At 44.7% G+C, this 27,773-nt stretch overlaps 1 protein-coding gene across 1 annotated transcript; it reads right to left on the reverse strand.

Moving 5' to 3' along the window:
* Positions 1 to 26,829, reverse strand: SLC22A3 (solute carrier family 22 member 3; the record flags this gene model as incomplete). Its single annotated transcript, XM_084284356.1, has 11 exons — positions 1 to 135; positions 910 to 1,009; positions 2,280 to 2,392; positions 2,617 to 2,725; positions 5,746 to 5,960; positions 6,097 to 6,194; positions 11,374 to 11,491; positions 12,568 to 12,733; positions 14,992 to 15,146; positions 17,142 to 17,245; positions 26,416 to 26,829. 11 exons carry the CDS (start codon positions 26,827 to 26,829, stop codon positions 78 to 80), a joined length of 1,650 nt encoding a protein of 549 aa, XP_084140482.1. The 3' UTR covers positions 1 to 77.
* Between the last annotated feature and the right edge of the window lie 944 nt (positions 26,830 to 27,773).

Below are 27,773 nucleotides of genomic sequence, written 5' to 3' on the forward strand. Positions count from 1 at the left end.
TCAAAGTGGCAGCAAAGTGCCAGAATAAATTCCCAGTGTGGGAACGTGGTTCTTTGTTCAATGCCATCCTTCAAAGATCAAATATAAGAGTTGGTGTCCCGATGTTTCCTTTTCTTGCCGCATTTACCATAAGGACTGAAGAAATGGAAGAGGAGGGGCGTAAAGGTGGAAGAAAAGAGAAAAGAGAGTTGTAGTTGAAGATACAGTACTGGCACATTTATTATCAGCGTAGAAAGTTTCCTTATTCTTTTGTTTGTGTATCAAAGTGGGGAAAAGTTGCTGATGCAGGATCCAAAACCACACTGTGAAACACTAATCTATGGCACTACCTCCTCAAGAAATCTACTGCCAGGCAAGCCAGTGTGTTCCCTGAAAGCCTGCAGCACAATGAAGAATCTCACTTGCAGTTTCCTAGGAGTGGGGAAACTATGTTTATATCTCTTCAGCTACAAATTCATCTTGTAGGTGACTTTTCAGTGGCTTCACAAACTGTGGAAAAGCTCCCATTATCAAAGGCCCTTCCTCACTTGATGCTTTGACTGAGGTGAGGGCTGGTTTTCCTGACCAGAGAGCTGCAGGCTATGTTTTGCAGCCTCTCCCTTGTACACTATCACTTTCTGTTTCCAGAAGTGCACAGGACAACTTCGTGCCCTTATGAGAATTTTTTCTGTATTTACAGGACCTGTCTCCATAATTTTTTTGTTGTTGTTTCCTGTTTTTTAACAACCTGACTTAGTGGTACTGAAAAAGAAAATTGAGGAAAATATCACCTGCTCATAGTATCATCCTGATTAGGGAATTTACTTTGACACTCAGAACACATCAATCATTTATGACAGATGACAAGGTTAGAGGAGGACACCCTAAGGAAACCTCACATGGGTAAAAGTAAGAAAATACATATCATACCTTGATAGCTGCTCTACATCCTCCACTGTCTCTGGTAAGGAGATTCCCTTTGTCTCTGGTAAAAGCATTACTAGGATCCCGCAGACAACTGCAAGAATACCTACAGTGGACACGGAAGAAACAAAAAAAGCAATAAAAAAGTATTATAGCAATTGTGTTAAAGCAATAAAAAAGTGTAAAAGTGTTAAAGCGATAAAAAAATGTTACTTTTCTTATTTTCAGGGTTTATCAGCTGAGGAAGGCTTACTCTGATTAAGATTAAAGTGAGATGTTTAAAGCGCAACATGTATTTCTGATTAATCCTGCTTGTAAAAGCACCTTCATGATAAATTACTTTAACCTATTAAAAAACAAACAAACAAAACAAAACAAAAAAAAACACCTGAGGGCTATGGGTTCATTTGCAGCCTGAATTACCCCAAAAGGGATCATTTAAAGATCAAAATTTTACGTCCTTCAACAGGTGCAGATAGTGTGATTAGATAATGTGAACACAGTATTTCTATAAATGTCTATTATTGGAATAATGGTAATTTTTTAATGTCTTTTTTTTAATGTCTTTTGTTTTTCCATTTTTGTTTTAAAGCTAAATTTGTCATTATTACCATTAGTACCATTTTCCCTTCTTACTTTATTCTATCCCTTTTGCTTTTTTCCCAGCCACATGTACTTCCTTTAAGATGGGTTTATTTGCGGACTTCAGCTTCCTTGTTGGAAAAAATCTACTTTTTTTTTTTTTTTTTTTTTTTTTTTTTGTTCCCGCAGACTAATTTCATAGGGCTCATTTCTCCAAAATTAAACTGAGGAAAAGAGTTTTAGAGGAAGAAGTTGTGGCTAATATAACATCCGGTCTTAACCATATATACAAAACAGAAAAGCAAACCAACTAACCAAATCACAGAATCACAGAATCACAGAATTTCTAGGTTGGAAGAGACCTCAAGATCATCGAGTCCAACCTCTGACCTAACGCTAGCAGTCCCCACTAAACCATATCCCTAAGGAACAAATAAACAAACAAAAAACAACAAATATTTATTAAAGGACATCAACCTCCATTATCCAGAGATCGAGTTTATTTCTCTGCAATTACAGGACTTAGCTACAATATTTCTCAGTCTCGAAACACCTCACATAATTTCTATGGTTTTTCAACCAAGTTACTGAAAGGGCCTGAGATCTTCCATCGTGTGCTGTGAAACCACCCATACCTCACCTATTTGCTGGTTAGGCTCTTTTGCTAGACATGAAGGTTGAGAGGGGCTGGCTTGAGTGGGAGATGAGGCCCATGCTACAATTTTGCCCTAAGAAAAAAGCTCAGCTAGGAGGAAAATATTTTAACAAAAAGTGTATTTAAAGTCAATTCTTACTGAAAATAATTAGAGGTAGCTCCAACCAAACAGCTGATAGTCGGAAAAGCAGGAATGGGGCTATGATCCCACCTAGGTCACACAAACTCGAGCACAGGGAAACACCAAAGTTTCTGGAAAAAAAAAAATAGTGCCAGATATTTGAGAGATGCTTAACAAACAGATGAGCAGCAGTTTGAGAAGCAGCATGTAGGATTAACTCCAAAATTATCTTGTCAGTATATGCCATCCACACTGATGAGCAGCTTGCTGTTCAGTAAGGAAACTCTGGAGAAAAGTGAGTTTTACTCAAAAGCAGTGAAATAGGTGAAAAGCTGAGGGAAAAGTTTCAACTTACCTCAGTATTGTTGGGTACAACTCGGAGTTCACAAGGTAGACAATTTCAAAAGCGATTGTGATGCCCAGCCTTCCCAGCGTGGCCACCGTGGTTTTGAGCCATGGGATATCTGTCCGTTCAAAAAGAAACCCTGGTGAGCCGTGCTTTACCAAACCCTGTGGCCTGCTGCCAGCCAGCTCTCACTTATAGGGATTTTACTCTGGTACCTGCACTGGTTGCAGCAGAACATTTCTCAGATATAGGGGCACAAGGAAAGCCTCTGCCCTGTTGTCTATGAAGTGCAGATCACAGTAAAACACAAGCAAGGGTGAGAAAACTATATTTTTTAAAAAAAAACTGTGATAGGTGGTGGAACAACTCCTCTCTGCCTGAGTGACCACGCACCCTCCTTGTCAGAGGCTGGTTATGGAGCTGAATGGATCACGGGTCTCCCTCAGCCATGCCATTTCTATTCTCCGGCTCCTAAAAGAATAAGCCCCATGCCCTGTCAGCGAAAACTACAATGCAGGAACACTGAATCAGTGCAAGTCAGACTGAAAAACCACTGCTGTAGATATCAATCTATATTGACATTTATTGCTTTCCGACATCATGAGAGACTGCTTTGGAGAATCAGAAATAAATTCCAACCTTATGATTCAAGGGGTATAACACTGTTCTCCTTAGAGCAGGCCAACTACAATTCACTATTTGTTTAGCCATTGCACATTAGACACACTCCTAACGATGTTAATTTTGAGTACCCTTGCCATGTACCTCGTGAAGGCACAGCCAGCTCTGGGTCGCTCTGACCAGCTCTCCCTGCTCTGCTCAGTTTCTGCAATAGTCACATCTGCACCACAGGGCAGAGTCATCCTGCCTCACTGTATGCAACACTTCAGCAGTCCTCGTGCCCTATCTGGAGAGCTGGTGGCCTCTGGAAGAGAGCCACAAGGAACATAATAAGGACTGCTGCAATGCCCTTGCAAGAGGACAGTCTGCCATATGAAACAACCATGACAGGGCAGGCTGGGAGGTTAGTGAAACAGCAAGCCTGAGCCTGTCACGAAGGGGAGCTCTGCCACTGGAGAGGGCTCTGGCAGTGGCTGTGTTTTCTCATGACTCCAATAGGAGGAACAAGAAAACATTTCAGTTTGCTCTGAAGTGGAAAATGGATGCTTGGATGTTTTTCCCTTCCAAAACAATCAAACAAACCCCCCAACAAATTTCATCCCATGCTGCGAAACTGCCTTTGCCCTGAAAAGCTCTATTTTCAAACACTTGCAAGAAAAGCAAAGGCTGGAAAGAACAAAACAAATTCACATTGTCACCCTGGCACCCCTTCAGTCTGTTGGGCCCCTGAGGTGAGGGTGACGCACGTGTGGCTCCTCCCTCTGCCATGGGACTTGAACTGTGTGAGCACCTCAGGGTGACCAAGCCCTCATAAGTTGCCGCTTCATTTCACATCTGTGCAAACACTTCTCTTGAAAGCAGGACTTGGGACTCAGGTGTTCCATCTGTGATCTCCAGGACTGGGCCCTCTGTTTCTGAATTGCAGTGCCCCATGGTGGAGAGCAGGCAGGCACCCACTCATGGCCTGATGGCTTGTCAAAGAGGCTTGCAGCAGTGGGGACATAAGCGATCATGGGCAAAATCCATCAGCAGAGCAGAGCCAGCCAGCATTCACAGACTTCAGTGGTCTAGCTGATGAACTCAAATAAGTGAGGACAACACTGCATCATCCCAGGGTGCAGTCTCACAGTCACCAGTGCCAGCACCACAACAGAGTACTGACCTTCCTGCTCCATATCCCTGTCACATCATTTCTACTTCTACTGAAGCAATGAAGCTCCTCAAACATGCAATACAATTTTAAGTATTTTTGGAGGAAACCCTCTGAAGGAAGCTTAACTGAGAGGGAGGTGAACTAACACCCCTCTCTGAAGTATTTTATTTTGCACTCACTGCAAACCTGCCTAGTCTTGTCAACGCGTCTTACCTTGAAGCGGCTCCCTGTGGCTCTTCTCAAGAAAAACTATTGTCCCATGATAAAATCTGGAGCTAAAACCTTTAAGGCTAGCCGGGATTGTCACTCGCTTTGATAGGAACATCCCTGGGAGGAATCAGCCTCTCTAATGCCAGTTTGGCTGCCAGTTCCTAGCTATACTGAGGCAAAGCACACTGACATGGTAACACAGGGTGCAGAGCACCTTCAAATGCTTCCCTGGGGATACACACTTGGTGGTACAATAAAACAGCTACACAGGAGGGAAAACAATTTAAAGAAAAGAATGGAGTGCTGGGAAACCTTCAAGCAATATTAGACCCTTTGGTCATTCTTGAAATCAGTTAAGAGTGATGTAATTGAAAGTCATAGCTTTTCTCTACCCACTTCAGCATTGTCCAAAGCCCTGGGAGGGTGAGGGCAGGGAAGCTGTCCTTGTTGCCTGCTGCAGACCCTACACCCTGTTGTGGTTTGGATGGGGATGGAAGGGCTGGGGAGAATAAGGGTGGGCAGAGCACATTGCAGCCTGGCATTGCTGGGCCGCTGGAATGACCTGACAGTGCCAGGAGAGCCATGACATCAGGGGAAGGTCTTGAGAGGTTAGGCCATATTTTATTTTTCTAGGCATCATTTTATTTTTGAATGAGGAGACTCCAACAGTGCCTCAGCTAAATCACTGATTTCTTCCATTTTTAAGTGTCTTCCAAGTCAGGGAATGTATCTTCCTCTCGTGTTAGTATATTCTTCCCTTGCACACATCTTCAAAACAATATAGGGCCTTTATCACAGAATCACAGAATTTTCTAGGTTGGAAGAGACCTCAAGGTCATCGAGTCCAACCTCTGACCTAACGCTAACAGTCCCCACTAAACCATTTCCCTAAGAATATATACATATTTTTTATATACATATTTTCCATGACTACACCCATTTGCTGCTCACTGCCCATCAGAGATCTGACCATTACATGTTCCAGGACAGTCTATAAGTAAATAAGGAATTGTTTCATGACTGTGGTGTTGCTTGAATCACCAGCCAGCTTGTACTTCTATCTACCACTTTGTGTGGCCTCCTGTCCTTGCTTAAGGGGTCAGAAAGAAGATATTGACCTAAAGATCTTGATGTTGGGAAGGGTTGGAAATTACCTTCTGGCAAGAAGGCAGTAATGAGACATGCAATTCCTGCCACAAAGTTGCTTATTGCGAAGGGAAGGCGCCGGCCAAAGCGATCAATTGTCACTAAAATTAGGAGAGCGGCAGGCAGCTCAACAGCTCCTGAAATGAAGAAGTCCAGGTAGAGGTTTCCTCCAACAATTCCTAGGCGCATGACAAGCCCTTGGTAGATCAGGGCACTTGTGAACCTAGACAGCAAAGGGAAAAAATACTGAGAGGCAAACAAATGACCGCAGGCAGCCAGAAAGACCCTAAAATTCACGAGGGTGTTATTCTTGATAACACCTCACCCTTGTAACGAGTAGCACTAAGGTGGGCACTCACCAGGCATACATCAGGATAAGCGTGTTTCTCCTCATCTGAGGAGTCCTCACCAGGTCCAGAAAGGAGGGATTGCTGACCTCTGCGTTGCTAACAGTGATCTGAGGAGAAAGGCAAGCAGCAAAGTCAGCTGTCAGATGTCAGGCAGGCACTGGAGCAGGGTTTCTAAGTAAATGCCGTGCTCAGCAGTATTTCAGTCAAGCAAGCAAAGGTGCTGATGACCTGGTTTGCTGCTTTTAGCACTCCAGAGGAGTGTGAAGTTATGGGAAATAGCTTACAGCTGAATACAGCTGCTGGCTTTCCTTCACAGCGACCATGCAAAAATTGGAAAGAAATCCCAAATCTTGACTAGAGAGTAGAAAAATGATTTCCTCAGAGTAAACTGAGAGAGGTTGACCTGGAATGCCTTGAAAGACAATAAATGGCTTTTGCAATGTCACAGTCACTTGGAGTAGAGAATGTCACAGGATGGCCAAAGCTATCGGGTTGTCAGAAAGCTGCTGGTAATACACCTGGGCACCAGGAAGTAAAGAGAAGTGTGAGAAAAATCAGATCTGTGAAGGCGCTTGGGTGATGCAAAACTTAACTGGTGAAATTCAGAGGAACTTAAAATATAAAAGCACTATGATGAGCAAGGCTTTTGCCCTGAAACAACTAAAAATCCCACAAAGTATGAATTAACAGTTCTCATATGCCTGAGAGGTACCGTAAATCTGTTCACAATTTCTCCAGTACAGACACAATGAGGCAGTCGGTGAAGTTATTAGCTAGAAGGTTTAACACTAACAGAATGGGCAGGGTTTCATGCAGCCTGTGGTTATGTTTTGTAATTCATTACCATAGGATTTTGTGGAGCCAGAACACATCCATGGAGGCTGGCTCATCCAGCAGGTTTTAACCATGATGGGTCAAAGGGACACCCTGACCAAGGGGTTCCCCAAGCTGGCCAGCAACTGGGGGAACATACAAGGGGAAGAATCAGTCTACTCCTGTCAAAGATGTTGCCCTTAATTTGTTTCCCAATCATCTACTGTAGGTATTTACAACACATAATAATACTAAGACACATGCTGGCAGCCCTTTGGTTTGTACATTCACTTTGCAGATGAGGAAGACAAGGAAGAGAAGGCATAGGTGGTTTTAGGCAGGGACCAATATGGGTCTGCCCAAGAACTGGCAGCCACAGCTGAGGTTTCCATCAGCTCTCAGAGAAGCTGTGGAAGACATGGGGTTAAAACTGATGCACCATTTTGAGGAGAACTCCAGGCAGCCTGGCTGCTGGGACTCCCAGATGTTGCCCCCTCTTGCGAGGAGCCTTAAGAAAGCAGATGGAGGAGCAAGCCCTTCTCTGCAACCAAAGCACTCGCTGCCCTGCACCCACACAAGGAGCCCAAGGACACAATCCCAGCCCATGGGGAGACAAGGTGAGAAGACATAGAGGTATGTGGGATCTCACACATCCATGATGAGGCAACAGGCAAAGCCCAAGGCATTTGCCAAGGGGCTCCTCAGCTATGCCCACAGTTCTTCTGTGTTGTTCACATCAGAAGATAGCACAGAGAGATTTGGCTGGCTGAATTTAAGCATGACTTTTTCGTTACTAAGTGCCACAAAACTCGGACAACAAGTGGACAGAGAAATGCCACATTTGTTTGAACTTCCTTTCTACTCTGTCTTGCTTTTCTTCTGCAGCCAGAGCCAGAAGTTTTCTTCAAAGCACTGCCACTACTGTTGCATGCCAGAGCACTTTTAGGACAGGCTGATGTTGCCAGGTTTCTACACTGCTCTTGGACTCTCTCATAATATGGTTATAAAGCTTCCGTGACTTGTTTATAAGAGCAGGCTGCCAGCCATCATCTGTGCCTTTGTGCAAATATGGTTTTAGTCCTCCAAAGGACCGAAGATAAACTCAACATGGCTGTTACCATATATTTTTATGTCTTAATAAAGTCATAATAACCCCAAGCATGACTGAGCATTTTTTATACATGAAGAAAAAAATCACTGTGGAGTCAATGATTTGTTGGGAAGAAAATCCTCTTTTTGTTCCTTGAAGTCAAGGAGAGCTTTGCTATTCACATCACTGCAGCCAGGAATTCTAAGACAGAGCCCATGTTTCCAAGATACACTACCTGGAGATTCTGTAGAAAGTTTTGTAAATAACTTCCATGACATTTTTATGTCCCATCAAATTACATCTCGTTCTTTTCTGCAATAATTTTTAAAGGTTCCTAAAACACAGCACAGACACATAATTCTGCACAGGACAGTACATGCATGCATATGTATAATATTTATGCATGGACATTAATATATACTAGAAATATCTATGTGTGAAGGGAGATGGGTTCTTGATCCACAACTCTCTCAAGGAGCAGTCTTTACTCAGCTGGCCACAGCTCAGTCTGCTTTTGGACAGAGACCAAGAGATAATTACAAGCAACTAGAAAAAAAAAAAAAAAAAAAAAAAAAAAAAGTTTATAAAACACACACACACAAAAAAAAAAGTTAATGAGTTCTGTACAGAGCTGAACTGTACCAGTGTTGTAACTCAGACAGCAAAATAAGGAAATGTTTATCTGTTTTTATACAGAGGTCATTTGTGGCTTCTGCACGCCAATAAAAACACAAGGCTCTTATGTCCAGAGCCATGCAAGGGAGCCAGCCAATGAAACTGTTCTAGAGGTACTGGAAAATCATAACCGAAATGCACTGAAGGATAACGTTTCTCTCTTCTCCCTGCCCCTCCACACCTGCACCTCTCTGCCTGAAATTCTGGAGCTGCAACATGAAAGAGCACTCTGACGTGACTTAAGGCAAGAAATACACTCGATTCCCCACTGACATGCTTCCTGGAGATTCTCTCTCTTCTCTGGGCACAGCACCAAGGATGACAGACATTGTGTATTGAAAAGGTCCTGGGAAGAGATCCAGCATGAATCTGGGTGTGTGGAGGTTAATCTGCTGCAGCTGTGAGGGGCTTAGGGACATGAGGTGGAACTCTTCTAAAAGAAATTAAATATGACTTTAAGCAATAAGTAGTGAAAGACACACATCTCCATTCTGACGTGAGGCTCAGAAAATGCTCATGTCTTGCGAGAGGCAGCAGGTGCAGGAGTGCAGGGCTGAACATGAAGGGAGAGCTGCAGCAGCACAAATTTCCCACTGAATTTCTTTGGCACCGGGTAATGCTGACCAGGACAGGGGAACCTCAGTGAACCTCTAGCCATTTCTTTCTCTTTAGCCAGTCTTTTCAGTTGGTTTTTCTCTCACTGATTTCAATCTGCAGTCCTCCAGTTGTGCCAGAGGCTACTCCGACGTGCTTAGCACAGATCACTCTGTTTTGTGGGACAGCTGGAGTGATTTCCTGACCTTGTCTGGTACCACAGCGATGCCCATGTTCATAGGAGAAATGGCTCACTAATTTCTGGCCCAGCCTATTACTCCTTATCAAAGCTCCCTCTATCACAATGCTTCAATAATGTACAACAGTCTTATTCTTTATATCCCATTTCTTGGCTAAAGAAGTAATATATAACTTTTTCACTGACAACCCCTCCTCCCTATCATTAATTTTTGCCTGCTACCCTGAACCACACAACATTCAAAAAAAATTTATTTTTGAAGTTTTTGAACAGATCTCTGCTGATCTATCTAGTTTTGACTTTTGACTTTACAAAATCATCAGTCCAGATTCACCTACCTTAGGAAGTATAGCATAGGTCAGGGCCCAGCTTCTCTACAGAGTCTACTCTATGAACTTTAACTTGCCAGAGCTGTTATTATCTGTCATTAACATACGCTTCATGAAGTGAAAATATGATCTTACATTGGTATAAATAATCTAGCTATTTCTATAACACTTCTGTTGTTGTATATCTCTTCCTGTGTGCACTTCATGCAAAGTCTGTATTTATACCAAGAATGTTCTTGAATAAGCAGAACTGCTTAGTCTGAGTGTCTGATTTATGAAGCATGCTTCTTACCAGATAAATAAAATCCTGTGCATTTGGAAACAGATATCTGGTGTTTCAGGAAGAGTTCCAAACCTTATTGCTTGGGGTTCATCCAGAATTATATTCTAGGATTTTGGTGAAGCATTTCCACTTTTATTTATTTATTTATTTATTTATTTATTTATTTTGATAAGCTGGTCTAAATTCTCATTTTCTCCCTTGCTAAAGAAGAGCAATGGGAAAGAGCTAGGTAAGATATGAAGCTGTGGGAACCCAGGCTGCCAACTACCTGCTACAAAGCATACACATCATGATGGCCCTTCCTGACAGGGTAGGACACACCAGTCCTCTCTGAACACTGCCAACCCAAAGTCTTTTCCTTTAGACTAAGTGACACTCTAATTAAAAGTCACACATGGTAATTTTGTATATGTGTGAGAATGAATGTATATGCATATGCAAATATGTAGGCTACATGCATATGCTACTACTGTGTACTCATAGATGGCCATTTTCTGTAACTAGTTTCTTTTCAATATGAAAACAATTTCTGAAAGTGTTTAGCTAGTCACCTTCAGGCTAGCAGTCTGCCAGTGTTTTCCCTGTGATTCAATAATGATTTCAAACATTACTGTTAATAGCATTTAATCTCAAAACCTGTTTTTCTGGAGCAAAACCCCCATTCACATCTGTTATCATTAGTCCATGGGAAACATGTTCTAAGAGCCAGGCTATGCTACCCAACAAAGCGAGGCAAATGTTATAATGCATAAAAGTGTTATGTGAAATGCATCAGTCCTTTCAGCTTTGTCAAGACCACTTTTCAAAGGACTCTAACTCTAACATATAATTTCCTATTTTTAAACAGTGACAGTGCTTCCCATATTTTGAAATTTTCTGCATGTTTTCCCTAATAGGGATGGAAGCAAATTGATATTTAGAGTCGTGTTTTCTACATGATCTTCTGTTTGGGTTGTAGAAGAAAGGTCTAGCAAAGGAGCCAGGGAAGTGGATCCTTCCATCTCCACTCACTCTGTCAGTTTAAACTGTAGCTGCTAGTTTCACATATTTCCCACAGGTTTTTAAAATTAGGAGTGTTGCAAATGAAAGACTCAACTAACTGTTTTGCAAACTCCCTTTTTTAGCCTGTATCTTTCCACCCAATTTTCTTTTAACCCTCTTGTACATAACAATGTAGGTATGGGACTGAAAATCTTGTTCTGGTATGACACTACAAGAGTTTTGCCCACCACACAAATCAAACTGAACCTTCAAAAGATTAGGAAAGCTTAGAGAAAACACTAGCTCAGACAGATGACAGTACCTCTGAGTAATGTGGTGAGAGATATTTCCCATTGTGTTTTGCAATGTCATGCATGATTTTTAATGCCTTCTCTCCCTTTTTGCGTGTCAGGAGCCAACGCGGAGATTCAGGAACAAACCTGTAGGAACACAGAAGCTATTAACAGGGATTTCATCCATTACTACCTTAAGTAAAGGATATCCTTTGCCTTTTTCCCACCTTTATACCCAACACACTGATTTTTCAGTCTTGTGGGTAAGAAAGGAGAAAATAGAATGTATCGGTGCTCTGCAAAGTTGGAAAAGGGAGAAAACTTCTCAGGTGTAAAAGACTTCCATCCCCTGCTGTGTTCTTTATTTAGATACACATGGCCAGTGGATCAGGCATTTAACCCCATCTCAATTTCCACAGTGTACATCAAAAGTACACCAAAAGATAACCAAGAAAATGACAGGCTGTCTGTAGAATGGCAAGGAACTAGTGGAAGTCAACATCACCTACATGTAGTAACAAGAACAAGCAGACCAGGAAGCTTCTAGCTGTATCACTATAAGATAAATGCACATGTGCTCAAATATATACATACATGTATATATAAACTGAACCCAAAGCAAGACTACAGATCAGTGTTTCAGTCTGTGCTAGCCCACTGTTAAGATGGCGCACAGTTTAAAAGTGCCACAGCAATGACAGACAATGTTTGAAGAAGCAGTACAACGTACAAGAAGAGAATATGGGGCTTAGTTTCTTTGCATTCAGCCCACAGGATTGCTGCAGTCCCCTGGGATGGGTGGTCACCTGGGCATAGTGCTCTGCTTTCTATTACCCCTACTGCCCAAATTATGGGACCTACAGGGCAAGTTTGGACTGAGTACATAATTAGAAGTTAAGGTGGAAATAATGTCTGAAGGGAAAGCAGACAAGTTAAACTGATCTGGGCAAGTTAACAGAAACAGCCAGTCCTGGGCTAAGAAGCAGCAGAGCAGGGTTCTGGGAAGGACTGGCTGTGGCTGATGGCAGAGACAGACCCTGAGCAGAAAAAGAAAAGTGTGTGTCTGTGATTCACTAAAAAAACATTTAGAAAGACAGAATCAACAGGTGTCTTCTTCCTAATTTGCACCATCTTGCACACTAGAGACTTTGGACCACTGTGGGGGTCTCAAGGTGCTCAGGTAGCAATAGTAATAGCAACAAGAGCAATGACTGTAATGTTACCAGTAGTAGACCAGGAAAAGGAAGTTGGGCAGTGAAATGGCCAGCTGGATCCCCTGCCAAGTGGGAAGCAAGTAGGCAATGCCAGGGAGAATCATAATTCCCAGGGTGAAAAATATTTGTATGACGATCCCAATGATCCGCTGGGAAGAACCAACGATCTCTGTCACTGAGGAGATAGAAAGCCAAAATAAACAACACAGAAACAAACCTAACTCAGAAGAAGAATATTAGTGGTGGAACATAAGAAAAGATAATACTGTATCAACTCACAAATCTGTCTAGCCTAGCATCTTACATTCAGTTTTTTAAGTGTGTCACTGAAGTTGTCTAGGGCAAGCATGGGTGATACTTCTCCATCAACTCACTCACAGGTCTTCAGACACAGAGGTCTCTGACTGCATGTTAACTAATTAATTAAAAAGGGCCAGGACAGGGCTTGAGACTGCATCATGATCATGCTCAGTGGCAAATTCTTAGCACTCTCCCTGGCACTATTTTGGCCCATGCCCCAGAGAAGAGGATCCTGTGGCAGGGGCTGCACCCAACAGTTAATACGGGCAAGACTTCTGTCAGAAAAAAGTTTAGCCCTACCATGCTTATTTGCTCTGAGGGCTGAGGTACCAGCCCAAAGGCTTGTTTTATTTATGGCTGAAACTTTCCCTAAAGTCTGATGGTCTAATCTGAGTACTGCAAAATGAAGAAAGAAATGTTCCTTTCTTGTAAAACTTGACCCTGTCCAGGAAGTCAATGTCATGAAACATTTTGCTGGTTAGAGCTCTTAATAACATTGTAGGATAGGATCTCACTTTAAAATTAGACAATGTTCTTGAAAATGAAGGGGAAAGCAAATTCTGGCCCTTTCACCAGACTTTGGACCTGAGCTGCTCAGCAGTGAAACTTTGGCCAGAAAACTTAGGTGTTTCTGTAAGGGGCTTGGTGGAAGCATGTTTGTACCCATGTCCCCATGATGTCCCCAGGTCTCACTGTAACCCTTTATGTCTGGTTGCAATTCTGCTCTTGCTCACTGACTACATACAGACATGTTAAAATACTATCCCAGGCCTCACAGAGTACAGTGATGGTACACATTTTTGTGCTATATGATGATGCTTCCACTGTGTTTTGGAATATCACAGCAGATTATTGAAGGGCTGATCTTCCTTTTAAGTAAATCTGATGCATCATCTCTAGTAGGATACTTTCCTTGGTGCCATCTTATTTCATGTTCTGCAAAGGAGCTGGAAAGTCTCCCTTTTTGAACCTGGCAGTCAATCAAAATGCCATAACAATACCCTTTTCTCATGAACAGTAAGTTTGTTATGAAGGAGCTTCATTGCTAAGCCATGACTATAACCTACTAAACAGTCTGGATCCCTGCTGTTTTGATGCTATTTATAAAAAAGCTCCCCTTCCTTCTCCCTTTTCAGGAGGTAATAATTTTAATGTGTACCCTGATAGACAGTATGTCCAGCCTGGCACTGAGCAAAGCTTCCCAGCTAAAGGATGATGAACAGCCACCTAAGTGTCTGCCCTCCAAGCGTGGAAGAACAGTTAACTCCTCTGAGCATCTGTGGAAGATGCCCAGACTCTGACAAAGTTAACCGTGTCTGTATTTGCACATCCTGTTTGAATCTGGGCTTACTTCATGTATTTTGATCATCTCGGTGATCTTCTATGTAATTATTAATAATAATAATAAACTTTATATACACACATTCCACTCCTCCACCTCTTAATTGTTTGTTAATACTCTACCCCTCCCCACTGTCCATAGATTAGATAGCCATAAAAGCTCTCAGATAACGTCAACAGAAGCATTGTATGGCTGCTGAATTGCCTACTACCAGCTGTACACAGCCATATTCAGGAGAGCAGAACCAAGACAGATCTGAAGGACGTGGCACTCTTGCTGGGCTGCCCTTGTGCATTACTTCTTCCTCACTCTTCCCCATTGGAATTCATGAGATCAGGCAGGCAAGTACATTGCTGCTCATATCTATCTCATATCTGTACTCAGCACTGAAAAGAGTTGCAGTCATTCCCAGAGGGCACTTCTGTATTAGTAAATGAGAAGACATTGCCAGGCAAGAAAACTACCTTGTTAGCTGCTAGAGGGGTCCCTGGCATGGTTTGGACTCAGGCCAGTAGCTGTTTCCCCAAATATTGAGTTCTGGCTTGAGCCCAGACCAAGGATCATGCCAAGTTACATTTTGTATACAGTCACACCTTGTCTTGCAGGATAGTGCATTAGAAGAACGGACATGAGTTATTCATCATCTGCTCCCCCCAGGGCCAATGCTTTTTCCAAGGAAAAATTATTATTAAGGGCAGACATAACTGACTCTTTGTCCTCCATCCCAGCTGTTCCTAGCCAGGGGAAAAATAAAAAAAAAAAAAAATTTAAATGAAGATAATAGCTCTCACCAATCACATAGCATGTCATCCAGGTTCCCTTGGCAAATACGCCTTGGAGAAAACGGAAGATCAGAAATACAGTGAAGTTTGGCGAGAATGCTACTATGATTCCACATATCCCATCCCCAAGGCATGAGAGCAGGTAGATGAGGATTCTGCCATATCTGTTGAAGAAAATAAGAAAGTGAAAATCATGATAGACGTAGAGATTTTTTCTTGTCATCTCATTTTAATGTTAGATCCCAAGGTGCCTTCTTGAGACCTGCCTGGTTCCAAATGGAGGCTGCCTGAAATTTTGTACTGTTTGCCCCAGGATATGAAACTCTTTTCACTGTGGTAGTTATCCCTGTCTTGACATCACTGATTTTAAAACTCTTGATGCCCCTTTTATTTTAGAAAACAGTTTATATTTTTGTAGCTAAACTTTGGCCTATACGTTTTAGTTCATAATTTTGATACCACTGAAATGAGGGAAAAATTTGTCAGGGATTTCTACTTTCATAAATTAGTCTCCTAATCTTAAATACAGCCAGCTCTGTGAAAACAAGTCATTTTTTCTTTAGTTACTTTATCTGATTTTCCAGTGTTTTGTTTCAGGTTAAGACCACCTGTTTTTCACGTCTGCCTAACATTTTCAGGAATCTCATCTTCTAACAAACAGTGTCATAAGCAGGTGAGCTGAAGGTAAGCCAGAATCTGGGAAGAAGAAGAAAAAAAAAAAAAAAAAGAAAGAAAAAGACTTCCTGTTTCCTGCAATTGTATAGCAACTGTGTCCTTGGAACACAACTAGAATTTCCATCTTGATCTCTTCTGCCATTGTTATTGTTGCCGTTTTAAGAAGAAATTGTGAAAAATTGTGAAAACTGGTGTAGCTGTTTATCATATCAAAAAGTGTTAATAAGAATATGTTTGTTCGTTTTGTTCTAAAGGTTTTATGAGAAGAATTGATATGGGACAAAGATCAGGATATTTTCCATCAGGCCAATTTTGTTGAGTGCTGTCAAGGAGTGTCTAATGGTCTGGCTGCAGCACATTCCCTGATTGCTATCAGGGTACAATGGTCGTATTTGTACTGTAATTACATTATCATTAATACACAGGTACTCCTAGACATAATATCTTATTTTAATAATTAGCCATAATATCTCTCCATTTACACAGTCTTAAGGTACCAGTAATATAACTGCACAGCCAGACACTGTGAAGCGTTATCTAAAGTTTGCCAGTGCCATGGCACCTCTTCCACCTTCCCATATTACTTATTCCTATATCCCTTGGAAAACTCAAGTTTTTCTTAAAAGTATTTTTGTTTGGTAGTTTAAAATTTGTTATCTGAGACGACATTCTGGATAATCCTATAAGCATCCCTTCTTACAAAGAAATCATACTTTAAGTTAGTATTATCATTACCACAAGTACTAAGGAAAAATAGAACAGTCAGATGGAATGTATTTTACAAAGAAATATGCTCTGCCAGTGAAATCATCAGTGGTGCTCTCAACCAACACATCGTTTGCCTGTCAGTAATGACCAACACAAAGCAGAAGCCAGGCTCCTTCTTTCGCTTTAAGAACAAGGTAGGGCTAGTGGAGGCATGAAGGCTCCCAGCTCTGGGGTGGGTTGCTGCCCAAGCCTGATCATCATCCATATATTTTCCTCAGCACTCATCCAGCCCTGACACAGCTAAGGACCGCATGGAGCCATGAATTCAATGGTCGCTGTATGATTCCATCATAGGAAAGGAGAGTTACTGTACTGAGTTCACTCTTCCTCTCCTCAGGTAGCTGCTTTCTTCATCAGTGGTGCCTTTAAATGTCCTCCCATAAACACCAGTCCAGAAATCTCTTCTGAATGCCTCCTTTTCATTTCTGTGTCCTTCTGCCCTTCCCAGGTCCAGATGTGAACAGAGCACATTAGAAACCACAAAAAAAGGCTCTTTTCAGGACATTTTAAAGTCCAAGCATGATCAGGCAGCACCACTGTGTGAAGTTTCCAGCCCAAAAGGAAGTGAAGATTACTGGCTGGGTCTTGTTAACTCAGAATGGGGATATTCACCCAAAGTGAACTAAATCTCCAAAATGGTTAAACATGCTTACTGCAGGTTGCTACAAGTGACTTCATCTCCCAAAAACTGAAGGACAGCAGTGCTTCTACTTTACCTGTCTGCCGCATAGCCGAGGGTGAATGCACCAGCCAGAAACCCCAGATTAAGGATAGCCTGTGAGAGATCTAGCATCCAGGAGTGGCCGCACACAAGGTTATACTGTGGGAACAAGGGAGAGGTGTAAGTACTCCAGGTGGTTTATTCATCATCCCCAGAACAAGGTGTATAGAAATTGCATAGGGCCAAGCAGGAAGGGAAAGGATGGAAGGATGGGGACGGGGTTCACTGGAACTGGAGTTTTGATCACTGTGGATTCGCGTATAGGAACTGGGTGGTTTGGTGCAATGGAGGGTTTTTGTTGTTGTCTAAGCTCCCTGAAGAGGATGCTGAGGGTATCTGACAAACGTTTCTCCTTCCCAACTGTTACCTCCCTCCTGTCTCCCTTTCTGGTCATCTCTGCTGTTTCAAATGTGTTTGTTCAACAAGTGCCGGTGGACCAGGGAAGTGCAGCAGCCTGAGCAGCTTCAGCGCTCTTCAAGCCATTGTTATGATTGAGGGAAAGCTCTTCTTCGCCAAACGGATGCTGTATTTCATACATCATTTGTCCAGATAGGGAAAAAAATATTAGGGGAAAAAAATAAGGCAAAGCCACAATTTTGTTTAGTACAGAATAAGGGTGCACAGCTATAACTAACAAAACCTGCAGCTTAATGAAATTGTTTAATTATTTCTCTTAGTGCCTCTTGGATAAAAGCAAAAACATGTGGCTACTGAGAAAACTGAAAGCAGATCTCAAGCAATTTGGACATATTAAATATGTGCTTTTTTTTGGTGTAGCTTTGCCTGACTTTTATATTCATTATACTGCAGTAGACATAACTTCACACACTTCTTACTTTTTAACACCACATTAGATTGGTGCGTGTTTGAAGAACTCATTAGCAGGACACATCAGGCACTCGGATTTAGGTTTCATTGAGCCTGAATCTGGCTTAGTTTTGGTGCCAAATGTAGTGTTTGCACTGTCACTGACAGTAACTATAACAGATTTTTGTTGTTAGTTATGATGATTTTACTGGAAGTCCAGGACGTGGGTTTGCTTGTGGGATTCTACTTTTCTTGAAGTCACAGATCTGGGAAATTTGTGACTGAGAACTGCAGCTTCCAGCTGGCTCTCACAACTGGCAGCAACCTGGGCCAAGGGAACCCACAGGTCCCTAGCCCGATGGATATCCCAGCCCCACGTACTGTTCACAAAGTCATGGCTTTGATGTCAGCCTCAGTGCTCCAGTGAGCCTGACTAGCCGCCTCTCAGCAAGTGAGGCAGTTAGCATTTGGCTTCCACTTCTGTAAATCTCAACCAGGGGCTGCAGAAAGTTCAGCTTCCTCTGGAAGGAATGAAACCTCTTCTCAGTTATCGTATTCAAGACCTATTGCAGTGCTTTCCTAAAATAGCCTAGACATAGAGCAGCACATTCAGACTTCAAACGCTGCTTAACCTCTTGCTTTTTTGAAACTATGTCAGTCGTGGCAAATCACACTAAGTGATGTGGCTTTGGAAAGCAGTTTGTTGATAAGAACAACCACTAAATTAAAGCAGCAATGCAATTGACTGTGACAGCACATGTTGGGACTCTCAGAGGAGCATCTGAGGCCACTTGCAAAGGTTACCAGAGGGTTAAAAGTTAGCAACAAGAAAGTGCTGGCTTCAAAAGTGTGCTGCTGAAGTGTAACGGGGAAGGAAATGACCACATGAAGAAGTAGGCAGAGAGGGCAAACAGGAAGAGTGGCTTCAGATGAACTCTAGGAAACCTCTCTAACCTAGCTGTACCAAGCCAGAAACCTCACAGGATGTGTGCCCAGTGTGGGACCCCCAGCCAGGGCCCATGCTGGCACTGCCATGTACACACCATAGGGACCATCTGGACAGCTGCTGGACTTGTACATGTGAAGATGTGTGTATATTGCCAAATCAGCAGTGTGTTGGCACAGCTCCTCTGGCCAGCTAGGCCTGCATTTCAAGCACAGCAATGTGTTTGAGCTGGCAGCTGAATGCTGCTGCTCAGCTGAGCTTCAGCACAATGCAGCCACTGCTCTCACAGGACTTCAGTCTGCACCTGTGCTCCAGCTCTGAACATGATTTCACATGAAACTTCGCACCCCTTTATTCTCCTTCCAGCAGACACCTGTGGAGTCAGCCTGGACGTGCCATTCCCTGAGAGAGGCAGAGAGGAGTCCTCACACATCTCTCCTGAGAATCCTCGGGAAAAACAGAGATCAAGCTCACGTCCTGTGGAGCCTCTCCTGAAGGCTAAGATCACTCCAGCACCGCACAAAGATCTTGTCAGCTCCTTGTCAGATTGAGACCTTGGAGAGAAATATCAGGCTGGGAAATTAGCAAAGAGGGCTGCATACAGGACTAGATGTTAGAACCCTCACAGACTTGTCTGAATCAGAGAGCAAAAAGTCCTCTGACACTTCTGATTGCTCCTACAGAAGATGGTCATGAGAGAAGATTCCCCCTCATAAATCAGAACAGTGAAAGAGAAAGCAGGGAACCAATTAAGAGCATTACTGCCTTGCCAGAAACACCCATAAATGAGTGTGAGAACAAAATTAAAAACTTATGTAATAACAGAACCACTTAAGCTATGTCAAAATGAGATGATGTTTACGTGAACATCAAAATCAACAAATAAAAACATTGTGAAGCACTTAAAGTCTGTTGTTAATTTCAAGCCCAAAACTTCTAACACCTAAAAGCTGCGTTGGAAGCATGTACTTTTGATCCTTTTTCAAGGTATATTTTTAGTCTTTAAATAATTTGATCCCTCTTCACTATAAACAGGCAGTGAATAAGCAGTCATGAAAGAGGGTTGGAGAACACGTGCCAGAAATATACAGGGAAAAATGTGCTTACTGGAGAACACTCTTTCATCTCAACATTAGTCTCAGATGACTTAGGCAACAGCTGAAACCAGCCCTTGTCTAGCAACATAGTCAATTTTTTGAATATTCTGGGAAATAAGAAAATACGGGAAACTTCTAGGAAGCTATTTGATCTTTCTGAAGGGATTAGTGATGACACACTAACCTGTACCACCTTATTCAAGCTCACTCAGGACAACGCAGCAGAAAGGGAATGTCACCATATACTGCATTCAGTCCCCTTAGCTCTGTAGACTTGAAATTTAATTGCAAAAACATTTACTGCAGTGGAAAGGCAAAGGCAAAGGCTTTAGGTTATTTTCCCCTGCTTTGAAGCCTACTTGTTGGCATGTACAGCACTGGTTATGTCTAGAGCCTGTAGAAGCCTTGCCATCTCCTCATGGCAATCGTCAAGAGGTGAGCTAGCTCAGCCGGCCAGCCCAGCAAAGGGCATGTCTCCTTCTTCAGCACTGTCCTGCTCTCAGCTAGGTGCCTCACTGCACAAGTGCTCTCACCCAGCTCAGCACTGCCCACAGCTTGTCTCAGCATCCAGTGCTCTGGAGGCCTGAGCATTAACATGAAATCCCAGGGCACACTGCCCTGCGGTGTGACTGGAAGGAGTAACGCTGGTGCACTTTGCTGATCTCCAAAGCAGCAGAAAGCCACCTGAACCAGACCTCTCTGCGAGAAGAAAGAGGTTTTGCACTGGGCCTCTCTATTTCATTAGTGGAGCAATATTTATAAAAGGAGTGGGAAGTGGTTAGGATGAAACAGAAGAAACGCTCATACATGACTAATGACCAGGAAACATAGAAGCTGTGGCAACCTCTCATTTCCCCATAGTTCTAGCAGGAAGCAAACATTTTCCATTTCACTTTGACGTAAAGACTAACAGCAGATTTGCAATTCCTTATCTTTGAGAGGACTTATGCACTGAGATAGTCCCAGAATACTTCAACACACCTCTGCCTGCAGAAATTCATTGCCTTAAATGACAACACGTTATTAAAAGCTCCTCAAACATTGCACCTTTGAGTAGGAGTTTGGAAGAGCTTTTATTGTCTGTCGCAATTAAATTGCAAAATGATGGGTAAAACTCTTTATTCAATAAAGAGATCTATGGGGTCCATCAGTCCAATTCCAACAGCATGGGGAAAACCCACACCTGTTGAGTGGCATCCATACAAGTGGCCAAACAGAGGCTAGTTTATCTTCCCACTCCCAGTGACAAAGATTTTAGGACAGGGTTCATTGTTAAAGGAAAACTTGGGAGATGCACGCAGTAGTTCATTTGTTGCTGAGCAACTTTTCTCCCACCTCTTCCATCCTCTGGGCAGTCAAATTGTTATCTTTTGTTATCATTGAGCCTCCTAGGACATAAAGCCTTCTGTGTCGTTCCCTTTTCTCTACCCATGGCCAAAGCAAGTGGAGGTGGAGAAATGTATCATCTCCTAAACAAACAGCAACTCTCCAAAACGCAATGAGAAATCTCAAGGCTCAAACCCTCAAGCAGCCTCAGATGGCTCAACTGCAGTGACAGAAACATGACTCCATGACGTAGCCCGTGCAGGGAACTGCTCCAGCCCCTCTCATACAGGGAAGTTTAGAGTTTCATAAGGAATTTAGCAATTTCTTCTCTCTCTGCTCATCTGTCTGCCCTTTTCCCCTTCCCTTCACTGCTTAATAGTAATCCCTCCGTGACAGTAGAAATAAGACAGGGTCCTGCTCTGCCAATGACAATTATCATACCAGATCAGCATGTGGAGGGTGAATTGTGGTCTTTATTGTGTCAGAGGAGGAGAGCAAAAGGACCAGCTGTGCTTTATCCACCCTGAGAAGCACTGCCACAGTATCCCCTGCTCTGAGGGACTGCAAGAACTCAGAGACAATCATTACTGCTCTGCTTGCAGGTTCCTCTGCAAATGTTGGCTGACCATCATTTTCTGAGACAGCTGGCAAGCAGAGAAGTGAGAAGATTTATTCACAGTAGGTGCAACAGGATATGTTTGGATGATCATTTGCCCACCTCAGACCTCACACTTCGGCAATAAGTCATTGCCAGGTGTCCAAATGACATCATCTGCAGCGTGGAGACTTGCTGCAGACAGGGAACGTTGTAATCGGTCCCTTCTGCTGAGCTTCTGCCAGCCGAGCTGCTAATAAGCCCCAACTATGCCAGCTGTGCTGGAGCTGCTGATGAGCACATAGACTTTCCTCATCCTATCTATCACCCGCCCCGCCAGAGGATCCAGCCTGCAGGTGTGACTGTAATTCATGCACATGCCTGCAGGAGTCATCGTCGCCAAAAAGTGCCTGAGTAAAATACCTACCACTTTTCAGACTCTTACCTTTCATAGAGTGCTCAATATTCCCTGCTAGGACTAAGGTGCACAGTGCCAAAGCCCGGCAGTATTAAAGGTCAATGACTCAGCACAGTTTCCTGGGGGAATTAGGCTTATTGACTTCTGTGTGTCCTGTGTACATGCGGCCTTTCACTGCAAGTCTTGTAGTGACGGGCTGGTTTTGGTCAAATGAGCTGCACTGAATGCCAAACAGTATGGCAGCCCACAAAGGTAGTAGACCTCAAAGGCAGTACGGATGCTCCTCATCAACCTCCGTAAGGCTCACCTGGCCGGGGGTGGCAGGAAGGACCCTTCAGGTGTTACAGGGTTGGGGGGAGGGGGAGCTGGGCCGCTTGCTCACTGTCCCCAGCAGGGATGGCAGAGAGAATCGGAAAGGTAAACGTGCAATAATTCATGGGTTGAGAGGAGGGCAGTTCACCAGGTGAAGCAATAGCCAGGAACACAAACAAACCAAGCAAGGGATCTCCTCGCTGCTTCCCATCAGCAGGCAGGGGTTTGGCTGCTCCCAGGCCAGCAGGGCTCAGCATGCTGAGCGGCTCCTTCAGGGGGACAAACACCATACTCCCAGTGTTCCCCCTTCCTCCTCCTTTGCCCCAGCTGAGCACAATGCTTCATAATATGGGACACCCCTCTGGCCAGCCCAGGCTGTCCTGGCTGTGTCCCCCCAGTCCCTGGTGCACCCCCAGCCTCCTCGCTGGCCGGGCAGTGCCAGGAGCAGAAGAGTCCTGGGCTCTGTGTGAGCACGGCTCTGCAACAACTGAAACGTCAGGGTGTTATCACCGCTATTTTCATCAAAACCCCAAAACGTTGCATCATACCAGCCTCTACAAAGAAAATTAACTCTATCCCAGCCAAAACCAGGACACTGATACATGCAGTGACATCTCCTATCTTCATGGGGAGCTGCACCAGACCCCACCAAGTTAAATGGGAGCAGAGGGCCGACTAGGCTCAGTCTTCTGCTCAGACCCACCATCAGCGACAGCACCATATTGAAGGGATCTCTGCCAAGTTTCACACATAGCGTAGCCTTTGCTCATGCCTCAAAACTGCTAAACCATCCAATTTCCAGTTTGCTCAATTCTACTTCAGGCACTGCAGTGCCAGCAGGTGACTCCCACCCTGATCTGGGTGCAGAAGGACCTACTCTCAGGTTCCATATGACATCAGAGGATTTTAAGAGGGACACCTTAGAATCACTCTCTCTCCTGTCACTAGACTTAGCTAACTGGCTTTGCCAAGCACTGATCTTATAATAACTTCTTAATAGATTTTACTCTTCTCAAATGAGGAAGATGGAAAACCTTGGCACGCTCCCAGCACCCCACTGTACCCCAGCACTAGGACTCGGGGCTCCCACAGCCACAGGTGTCTCAGGTACTGCTCACAAAGCAGCAGGGGCTTTTTAATCAGCCTGTGTTCCCCCTTTTTCCTCTACTTCCTTCTGCTGACGGTATTGTAAGCACCTGCTGAGCAGATAGCCATCTAAAATGAGATAGCTGCTAGTGAGCAGCATCCTCTGGTTACACAGAAATCAGAGCAGTGACATCAGGTACTGCAATATCATTCATTTCACATCTCCTTATAAGTCAGTCCCTGCAGCCATAAGATCTAGCTTCTTTGGGGAGCTCAGGACTGCAATAGCTTGTGCTTTGGCTGTGACATGTGAAAAGTGACATCTTTTTCCAGTGAAGGTTTCACATGCCTGCAATTGCCCTCTGCCTCCCCTGCCATGCTGCAAATCCACTCCAGAGCTGTGCTGGCCACAAGCCTGGAAGATCTCCTTTGGTATCCCCTCTTCTTTTTTTTTTTTTTTTTTTTTTTCCTCTCTCCCTGAACATGTGCTCTTCATGTAACTCATCCTTTCCTCTAATTTTCTCTCCTTGGTCACTTGCACTGTTAATTTCGACAGACACAAAGTGCCAGAAACCTTGAGATAGTTGAAAGAAACAGAAACATTTCTGCACACACATGGACAAAGTAATGCACTTGCAAGCAGACACATAGGAAAAGAGAAGTTTGGTGATCTGATTAAGCAGAGTGCAGATCTGCATTAATAACGCATTATTAGATATCGAGTTCCTTTTAATAACCGATTTCAAAGCAACTGAACTGGGATGTGCATGCCACAAGTTTCCTTTTTACATAAAAGAACAGAGCCTCATGGAATGGAATTTGTCTGGCAAATGTTGCACAACTGTAAATGAACCCAAGTGCCACAGGACGAGATGTCCCTGCCACCCCTGTCAGCCAGAGCCCCTCCAGGAGCAGCAGTGACACTGATGGGGGACCTGCTGCCCTGGTGCAGGGGACAGGCAGTCCCAACCTCACAGTCCAGTCCTTTCTGGCTTTGCCAACATGTCCCTTTGGGAGCAGAGGTGGGGAGCACTTCCCTGAGCATCCCCACATCTCTCCTCCCCTCCACATGGCCCTGGAGCATCTCCTGGGACAAGGAGAGGGAGGTGCAGCTGGACAAAAGCCAGTGAACACTCAGCTTTCACTCCCATTCACTACAGCAACACAAGCAGTGGTTTCATTTTCTTTAAGCCGTACCCAGAGGCTCAGTGCTGCTGGGAAATTACAGCGACTACTAGATGCACCAACAGCTGCCATAAATATGGTGAGCACAACCCTTTGGGTGCAACTTACATGCTTTCAGCAAGGTTGAAAGGGGAAAAAAAAAAAATGAAAGAAAAAATGGAGAAAAAAAAAAAAAAAGTAAAGGAATCTCCTTATTTTTTGGTTTTTTAAGCTGTGACGGCAATGTCTAGCGCAGCTCACCCAGGTAAAAGACACCAGGACCTAAAACTCTCCTGTCCCCCAGCAGAGTCTCTGGCAGGCAGCAGCACAACCTCCTCACCACATCCCCACCAGCATTTGCCCTCCCAGGTGCCAAAGTTTGACACAGGCTCCCCACGAGTCTCTTACAGCCCTCATTGCAGCCCAGATTTCGGCAGTGGCACACAAAAACTAGTGCAAGCACTTTGCTCCAGGGCCAGCCAGTTGCTCTTATTTATGCAGAGTCTGCTGAAAGCTGCCCAGATCAGGTGCAGTGCTTAGGGCACGGTGTTCCTGCTCTGAAGACCCTGCAAGATGCCAGCAGGGCTGTCCTGGCTGGATGTCCTGGGGACAGGCACTGCTTTCGGCTTGTGTTTGCTCAGGGCTTCATCTGCTGTGCCCGGCTGTGTGTCGTGGAGGGCATGGCTCTGGTGCAAGAACTGAGTTAAAAGCTAATGTGGAAGGCTCGTGAGACAGGCAGGAGCCAGAGCCCATGGCTGTGCTGACACATTTTGCAGAGCACCTGGATTGTTTCCGACCCAGCCCTTCGAAACACACTTCTGGTTTTTCAGCACCACACCGGTGACACAGTTACTGTCAGGATGACCTTAAAGCACGCGCTGCTGGTGAGCAGACCATGCTCTGGAGCCACACCACAGCACAGCCACCGCCTGATTACAGCCTGCACTGGTTACCTCTTAGGTCAGCATCTTAGTGGCCTTTCTGTGCCTTATAAAAAGCCACCACTTCTGCCAGCGCCTACCACCAGTGGTAACAGGCAGCCTGCAGTACTCCAGGTGAGACATTTCAGGATAAGCAGAGCAATGGCTTGGGGCACAAGTGTGTGCTTTTCTTCTTCATAAAGCACACCCATCTCCACTGGTTCCTGTCAAACCTCAGAAGGGCAGCCAGCCACCAGTTTTCATTATTAGCCTCAGCTGCAAGGGCATCACTCTCTGTTTTAACCTGACGTCCCCCCAGTGACAGGGCGATCTCTGCATGGGGCGTTTGGCTGGCAGAGCCACTGAGAGAGGCACCATGCGGCTCAGCTCACCTTTCCCTAGAAGCCTGACACTGACACTTGATCTTACTCATTCTCCCCGTCTGTCTGCGGCTTGGACCAGAGCACACTCGCTAAGAAAAAGCAGCAGCACCCGAAGCAGCGACCCTTCCCCACACCCTGCAGCAGCAGCCCCGTTCCCCTGCCTCTATCCTGCCCCGGGACGGAGGCGCTGACAGGAGGACAGGGCTTCTCCTTACCTCGCTGACGATGGACGAGTGGGGCTGGTGGTACACCCAGCTGCCCTGGCAGGCTGTGAGCCGTGGGCTGCCCACGCTGACATTGGGATGGTGGGCGAGGGGGCTGGCACAGCTGGTGGAGGCATACCAGGAGATGTCCAGCCGCTCACAGTGCCCGCTGGCTGAGCCGTTCACCAGGCGCAGGGGCAGCAGGGTGAAGTTCTGCTCCTCTTGGAGCGACCAGTTGCATCTTTCGCTTAATTCGTCTGCCCCGGGGATCCTGCACCAGTAGCTGCCTGGCGCCTTCCCCAGGAAAACCACGCTGGCAAACAGGAAGGAAAAAGTGATGCCGGTCTGGCAAAGGAGGAAAAAGACCCTTTTCTGAAACCGGCCGAATTCCCCGGCTTCCTTCAACACTTCATCGAACGAGGGCATGGTGCGAGGTGGCCCGACGTGCCCGGAGAGGTGGCAGGGCTCTCTCCCACGCCTGACGGTGGCTGCCGGCGCTGACTCCCCACGGCCGTGTGCGTGTCCTCGGCGCTCATGTGCACAGCCCCAGCACCACAAGCGGGGCCGTGGCGGGGCGAGGCAGCACCCACGGGTGCGCCCACGTCCCCGAGCACACCCAGCCGGCCGCTCACGGCGTGGAGCTCACAGGCAGCCCGCGAGCAGCGCGATTTAAAGTGCACGAGCATATTGAAGGAGAGGAGGGGCGTGCGTTTCCTTTTTATCCAGAATGTTAAACGGATCGTGTAATAAAACCTGTTAACTCCTTAGGGGTGGGTGAGGCACTAATGCCCGCTGCCACCCCAGCTGTGGTAAGTACACGGGCATGAGGGCAAAGCAGAGAGCTGAGTGGGAAGGAGGCCAGGGGCTGCTGCTGAAAGCAGCAGTGAGGGATGCAGCTTCTCTGCGGGGCAGCAGGGGCAGAAGGAAAGTTATCTCAACATGAGCCATAAAGCCTTCCCTTCGGCAAGGAGAAGTGAGTACTGCGGCGATGTTTATTTACTTTGCCAGGGCTCTACTTCACCCCTCACCTCCTGCACAGATTTAATTCACAAGTCTTTCCTTTGTACAGTGGAATTAAAGTGAGGCTCACAAACTATTCTGTCCAAAATACAGTTTTTTGGTGGCTTTTTTTTTTTTTTTTTAAATTGGCTCCACCTATTAATAAAGAGCTTCTATATGACCTTGTTCATTTTATTTTCACAAAGTCTCCCAAATATTTAAAAGATCAGTTATGAGTTTCTCCTTCTGTCCTTCAGAATGAATGGAAAACTAGTCTTGTGCTTTTCTGTTCTGCTGTTCTTTTTGAGTGAGGGGAGAAGGGAAGGGAAAGCCAAGGCTGGGGTTCATTCTGTGTGCTCATGGGCACATCT

The sequence above is a fragment of the Netta rufina genome (assembly GCF_964035555.1).
Source record: "Netta rufina genome assembly, chromosome: 3".
Lineage (NCBI taxonomy): Eukaryota > Metazoa > Chordata > Aves > Anseriformes > Anatidae > Netta > Netta rufina.